Below are 7052 nucleotides of genomic sequence, written 5' to 3' on the forward strand. Positions count from 1 at the left end.
AAAAAAAAAAAAATTGAATGATGCCGGAATCGAACCCGGGCCGTTGGCGTGGTAGGCAAGCACGTTACCACTAGGACAACGCGTTATTACAATAAATAATTTCATTAGGAGTATATATATTGAAAAACTTTCGTTTTTAAAAATGTCAAATTGTTCAATTTCATTGCATGTCTCCTCGATTATCAAATATTCAGTTTTTAAACAATATTTAGATTGATTTGCCATTAACAAAAAAAAAAAATTGGAATTATTTAAAAAAAAAAAAATGAATGATGCCGGGATTGAACCCGGGCTGCCGGCGTGCCAGCCGAGCACGTTACCACTAGGACAACGCGCTCATTTAATATTATAAATTCATTAGTGGTATATATTCAATAGATTGAATAATTTTTTCCATTGAAATTCTACAAGATGTGGTTTCCCCCTTCCGTACGTGCTACAGTCGACTAAATTTCAGTTAAACAAATGAAAAACAAAAAGCATTGATACCGCAGAAATTAAAATTCACCCCGTCGATTTGATGCACACCCCAGGATTGCGTGTGGCGCCCTCCCTGTCTGGGGGTGCAGCACTACGATGCCGCTGGGGTCAGTCAAACCCCCAGAACGGAGCCTCTACTTTAGTCAATCCTCTTTGGCCTACTGAGAGCTTTCCAGAGACATCCGGTTAACCAATAAAAAGTGTTTGTCCATGCGAGATCATGGTGAGACGATGGCCGCCTCATGCGGCACTCATAATCCATTGTTTTCAATAACTTTTCACTCTTTGTAATAATACGTGTGCTTGTCATCAATTGGAATAGTCATGTATCGCCTGATAAAAGCCCACAGACTCTCCGTGAGGAATACTTACACCGGTTCCTTGAATATTTATACAGAAACCAGTGACAAATTGTGCTCATTTTGTCATGTTCATCACTCCAAAATGCCGAGAAGTACGATTTTATCATTAATAATATGAGGCCTTATTATTTATTACATAAATCAGTCCTGCTTGTTATTTATCCCATTTTCGAGATAGTTATGTAACAAATGAAAGGATAGACATTATCAATACAGTGTCTACTGTTTATTTTTATCCTGAGGAGTTTGATAGATGTATATATTCTGTTGATATACTTTTTTCCTTGTTTTCTGCTTTTTCAAATCATCCCCGCAATTCAGTCGCCGTATTTCTATTATTATAATAATTTCTGTAAATTTATCTTTAGATCTGACATTTTCTCAAGTTCGACATCGGACGTCAACAATAAATACTGCTCTATTGCCAATCGTAAAAAAACAAAAGCGTAAACCCAAGAGATATGCTGAACTATTAGAAGGTAATTCATATTTTCCTTCATTGGTTTATGGTATTAAAATGTCTGTTAATTTCCTCGTTATTACCGATTTTTAGTAACCCATAATTTAACGAGTAATCGTCGGGCAGCAGTGCGAACGTTAAATGCCTCTCACCTGTCCCTTTTAATGCGACAGCCCGATGTAACACTAGACAAGCTCCACAGGGTGAAACGAACAAACCTTTTGAAAATTTCAAATGCGGAAATAAACACTGGCAGTAATACAGAGGGATCGCAAAACATTCTGGGACTTCAGACTCCCGGTTTAATAGAGGATTCCCTGAGGATGAGTGCAGAGAACCAGAAGTCGGGGATGACAGTGATGGATGACCTGGAGACGTCAGGGATCTCTGGTATATCAGACACAGCTTTGATGATAAAGGATCGTTCTCTGTTGAATTCAATTCCAGATGATCAGGCAAAGCAGGACCTCGATGACGATTTAGAGCCTCTGAAATTGATCCCCATACAAAAATCCAAGAAGAAGAAGCCAGATGTTAGTGACCTCGAAAGAGTGAAGCAAGTCCACGAGCAGGCAAGGAGAGAAAGCCTCGTGAGAACGTTGAACGCTTACCTGAGGGTATGTGTGAGCACGGGAATGATGGGGAGAGCCTACCACACGATAATGCACTATCGAAAACGTTCGGGCAAAATAAAAACTGCATGGATCACTGACATCACTCTCTTCAATATTCTCCTGCAATCTTACGCGTCCAGCGGTAATCTCCAGAAGGTTAAGGAATTCCTGAAAATAATTCGTGAGGATGGATTAACGCCAACAGCCAAAACTTATGCAGCTGTCTTCGAGTGCTTCGGTAGGATCCCGGCCGCTAAGAAGGAGCAGCCGTTTTTGAATGATATTCGTCGAATGATGAACAGACAGAATATCACCTTCGATGAGGTAGTCCATCAGTCAAAGTCGAAGAGGGGTCAGTATTCCAGTGTTAGAAAGGCTATCAAATTGTTGGATCCAGGGTTCGAGCCTAAACCACAAATTACAGAGGAATCTTACGATTGTCGTCTATTGCAAAGAATAACACCAGATGGGGGAAAACCAAATTGTAGTCCAATTGGGAATTCTCTCACGCTGGATAACATCAACAGAAGATATTCCCGACAGGTGAATCACGAAATTGTGGGTCACGTTGAGATTAAAAGTATCGAGAAATTCGACAAGTCAAAGCCAATAGTCCCCTATTACAAGTCTCTGATATCTGAGCTTGAAGAGGAATGGAAGAGAACAGCATCAGAAGCCTTCGACAGAGATTTGAAGGCGTTGAAAAGTCGAGAATATCAACCAATTCCTAATGCAATGGTTCTTTACCCCTGCCTGTGCGTTCTCGATAAGGAGGAATACGTCAAGGCCATTCTCAGAGAGACCTGGAGATTGGCAGATGGATCTGAGACGTTCAGTCCTTCCTTCTCCTTCCTCTGCAAGAACCTTGGAAAACATATAAATGATAAATATGAAATCCTGGAGAGCAAAAACCATGGATATCTTGAGAATTTGCAGAAGGTCTATTCGAGGTACAGTAAATGGTACGTGGATAGACCAGATGGGGCAAATGGTAGGACAGCATGGCAGAGAATAGCAGAACAAGTGTCTCCAGAGCTGAATTTGGAATTGGAGTCGATTAGGTGGCCTGTGAATCTACAAATATCAGTGGGAAAATTTTTGTATCAAATAATTCTAAAGGACATAAAGCTGGACGTGAGTAGAGTCAGGCCCTGCAGCAAAACCAAACACTTTCTTCCAGCATTCTATACACTATTCCGACACAATACCCAAAAGTATTTAATCGAGGAGATAAAGCCTCACCCAATTCTCGCCAAGATCTACCGAGATTCTCAACCAGAAACCCTGAAATTCGACACCTCTTTAGTGCCTTCCGAGTGTCCACCACGTCCATGGTCGTCAGTTCAAAGTGGTGGATATCTTCTCCTTCGAACTGACGTCGTCAGAGTTCCCATCTACGCAATGGAGCAATGGAAACGTCTAGAGGTGGTGCCAAAACGTCAACTGTGGCCTTCTCTGGATTGTCTCAATCAGTTGGCCTCTATCCCGTGGACAGTGAACACTGTCATTCTGGATCTCGCCATCAAGATCTTCAGAAATGGGGGCTCTGAGAGGCTAAATGTGCCACAACCTCCCTCTGTCCTGACCCCTCCACCGCTGCTCAAGCGTGATTGCAGTGAGAAAGAGAGGAAATCTATTTTCAAAGCCAGAATGGACTTGAGAAGACAAAAGGGGGAGATGTATTCTCTATGGTGTGATGCCCTGTACAGACTATCACTGGCCAATCATTTTCGGAATAAAATATTTTGGCTACCACACAATATGGACTTCAGGGGAAGAGTCTACCCAGTCCCTCCACATTTGAATCATTTGGGTTCAGACCTAGCTAGATCAATGTTGATTTTTGCCTTGGGAAAGCCTCTGGGGCCAAATGGCCTGGATTGGCTGAAAATTCATTGTATCAATCTCACGGGATTCAAGAAGAGAAATTCGATTAATGAGAGGCTGCGTTATGCCAATGAAATTCTCGATGAAATTGTGGACAGTGCTGAGAGACCAATGGACGGTGAGATGTGGTGGGCGATGTCTGATGAGCCCTGGCAGACCCTAGCTACCTGCATAGAGATCTCCAATGCTCTCAAGTCACCGAATCCGGAGGACTACATCTGTAGATTTCCAATTCATCAGGATGGCAGTTGCAATGGACTGCAGCACTACGCCGCTCTTGGAAGGGATCAAAGTGGTGCTGAGAATGTTAATCTCCATCCCAGTTCTGTCCCCCAGGACGTCTACTCGAGTGTTGCTGGGATGGTAGAGGATATCAGAAAGAGGGACGCCAACAATGGGGTGGAGGTAGCACAGGTCCTCGACGGTTTTGTCAAGAGAAAGGTCATCAAGCAGACTGTCATGACAACTGTGTATGGAGTGACAAGGTTTGGGGCCAGATTGCAGATTGCCAGACAGCTCAAGGATCTCGACGAATTTCCCCAAGAATTTGTGTGGAGTGCCAGTCTCTATCTCGCTCAGAAGACCTTCGATAGCTTGAGGAGCATGTTCGACAGTGCCAGGCAGATCCAGGACTGGTTCACTGATTGCGCTAAAGTTATTTCCACCATGAAGGGAAAGAATATGGAGTGGGTAACACCTCTGGGTCTCCCTGTCGTTCAGCCATACAGCAAAATCAATCCGACAAGAACAGGCCTGAAGGAAGTTGCTATGGACACGTACGAGAAACCAAATGCCACAAAACAAAAAAACGCCTTTGCCCCGAATTTTATCCACTCCCTGGATTCGTGTCACATGATGTTGACGAGTTTGCATTGCGAAAAACAGGGAATTACCTTTGTATCGGTGCACGATTGCTATTGGACTCATCCCTGCACTGTGGAAATTATGAATACAATTTGCCGAGAACAATTCGTTGCTCTGCACTCAGAACCCATTCTCGAAGACCTTTCCGAATTTTTCGTGAGACATTACATCGATCCACAGCAAAAGTACGTCATATAAATAATACACATTTTCATTTCTCCCTGAATTAATTTCTATGAATTTTTTTTCATTAATCCACAGAGATAGAAATGCGAAGGAAGACCTCGAGAGCGACTTGTCAACGAGAAAATTGAAACACACCCTAACGAATTTACCCCAGAAAGGTTCTTTCAACCTAAAGAGTGTCCTCAAGTCCACGTATTTTTTCAGTTAATTGGTGATAAGCTGAAGGAATGCACGAATTTTGTGATAAAGGTAAATTTTTTGATAAATGAAACTCGTGGTTATGAAAAAAAATTAAAAAAAAATCAAGACGCACAAAAAAAAAATTCGCTCCTTGTAATTACTGCAAGGAAAACATTATTAATTATTCATTCGAGCCATTAAGTGTAAACGGTGACTCACGACACTTTGCTGTGGCTGCTGATAGATTATCGACTGCCACCAACTGACTCCAATTCTCCCCTTCTTTCCAGATCCAAAGGATAGAGTGTTTCGACAGCCAGTAAAATGCATTATATCCATCGTGTATATATTATGTATTGCATAATTTAATAATGCAAAAAGAAAAAATTCAGATTAAAAAATCCAAAAAAATGAAATAATTTCATTATTTCCTTTATCTGATATTTATTACAGCCGTCATAAATTCACGAATGCACTATTATTGCGCGGAAAATTAATTATTTTCTAGTTAGTATTATGAATTGCAGTAGCAAAGATCTTCAGAGCATTGTCCGCCGTACCAAAATCCTCGAACGATGCAATGAACTGCACAACCAAAATTACCGAGGAAACAGCTCGTGCGACGTACGCGTGAATGCGGCACATCATAACTATTATTATCAGCTAGAAGATAAGAATTATTTTCGAGTGTTATAATTTATTGAATTAATTTCCATGAAAGAATAAATAAATACAAACCTGAAGTAAAAATGGCCAGAAGAGTGAGTATGAGAATCACGATAAAAAGACAATTTTTTTTCATTTTGTACAATAATTTCTATGCCTCTTCAACTCGTTAGCATGCACTGGGAGCCGCAATAGTGGTAACCAGGTTTTAAATACAAATACTTTATCTATGCGCTCGTGGCCATATCGAAATTTTGAATACCTAACTACGCAGTGTCATAATTTATCTACAATAAGTTGTCAACGTACAACAAAATGCCTTTTTTACGACAAGTGTGGAATTGTTGAAAAAAACAAGTTGTCTAAATAAATGAAGTGTGAATTAAATTGACTAGCGTTTGGGGGCAACAGTAAAAGATAAGAAATGGCAAAAAAAGCGATACTGGGTTGGTTAATTTGCGTTCAATACTCTATCAATATCCTTGAAAGGCTATTCGATGACACTTGCTGAGTCAGTAGTGCGGCGCAGTGCCGGCATCTTCAAAGTTTAATATCCGAATAACCGCGTCACTCGCCCAACTCAAGTATATTATATACATCATGCACTACCGCCCTAATATTCAATCGCCCCCTTTACCACTGAAGAAAAGTCAAGAGTCATATTCTCCTTAGAAATTTCATCCGACACTTGTACTTCCATTGAAACATCCCCGACCAAGATCACCATCAAATCATTAACTCCCTAAACGCGTTAATGAGTTGAGGGGAAATTTATTTGGGCCATTTTATCCCCATTCACTGAAAGGAGCTCCATTGGGTTAATTTTAATTACATGGTAATTCAGTGATGCAGTGATTTTAATGGGGATGGGTTGGAGGCACACGCACGCGGTTACATACCCAGGGGAAGCCTGTAACAATGTACTATATGCCGACCTGACAACCCCTACTGCAAACCGCAAAACCCCTTCAACCCGTCCCCAACGATTTGTTAACGCCTGTTAAATTGACTTCGTGTTGTCTATTGTTTCATTCATTGCAATTGGTATCAGTCGATAAATTCTCGCCGAAGAACATAATCAGCTCGTGAGTACATGACTCTCCTCATGAAATAATATGATGATAAAAGGGAGGGAACAGAGGGACCATAATATTTTTTAATTTCATTCCCATCAATTTAGCCATGAATCAAAATAAAAAGTTTCCCCTCATAATTCAATGAATACATCGGACTGGTAACACGAGACGAAAACGTCCAAGTATCCGTAAGTGCGATTGATAGGGTCAGATTGACTTTGGGGTAAAGTATTTTAAAGTCCGTGGGGGTTCAATGTGCCGCGAAATGTGGCAAGCA

At 41.1% G+C, this 7052-nt stretch overlaps 1 protein-coding gene and 1 long non-coding RNA gene across 2 annotated transcripts; one reads left to right on the top strand and one right to left on the bottom strand.

The window, feature by feature from the left end:
* Positions 1-659: 659 nt before the first annotated feature.
* Positions 660-5427, top strand: mtRNApol (mitochondrial RNA polymerase). Its single transcript, XM_011313211.1, has 5 exons — positions 660-934; positions 1211-1321; positions 1396-4852; positions 4929-5102; positions 5324-5427. Exons 1-4 carry the CDS (start codon positions 805-807, stop codon positions 5059-5061), a joined length of 3831 nt encoding a protein of 1276 aa, XP_011311513.1. The 5' UTR covers positions 660-804; the 3' UTR covers positions 5062-5102; positions 5324-5427.
* Positions 5428-5449: 22 nt separating this feature from the next.
* Positions 5450-6070, bottom strand: LOC105271577 (uncharacterized). The gene is made up of 2 exons (XR_892661.1): positions 5772-6070; positions 5450-5696 (listed from the first exon to the last, which is right to left on the bottom strand). It is a non-coding gene; the product is annotated as an uncharacterized lncRNA (long non-coding RNA).
* Between the last annotated feature and the right edge of the window lie 982 nt (positions 6071-7052).

Source organism: Fopius arisanus, unplaced genomic scaffold, assembly GCF_000806365.1.
Source record: "Fopius arisanus strain USDA-PBARC FA_bdor unplaced genomic scaffold, ASM80636v1 scaffold00113, whole genome shotgun sequence".
Classification (NCBI taxonomy): domain Eukaryota; kingdom Metazoa; phylum Arthropoda; class Insecta; order Hymenoptera; family Braconidae; genus Fopius; species Fopius arisanus.

Excerpts from the sequence above, each read along its gene's own strand:
- mtRNApol (XM_011313211.1), top strand. The coding sequence starts at position 805 with ATGTATCGCCTGATAAAAGCCCACAGACTCTCCGTGAGGAATACTTAC. Across the intron at positions 1,322-1,395 it reads ATATGCTGAACTATTAGAAG|TAACCCATAATTTAACGAGT; the intron begins GTAATTCATATT and ends ACCGATTTTTAG. Across the intron at positions 4,853-4,928 it reads TACATCGATCCACAGCAAAA|AGATAGAAATGCGAAGGAAG; the intron begins GTACGTCATATA and ends ATTAATCCACAG.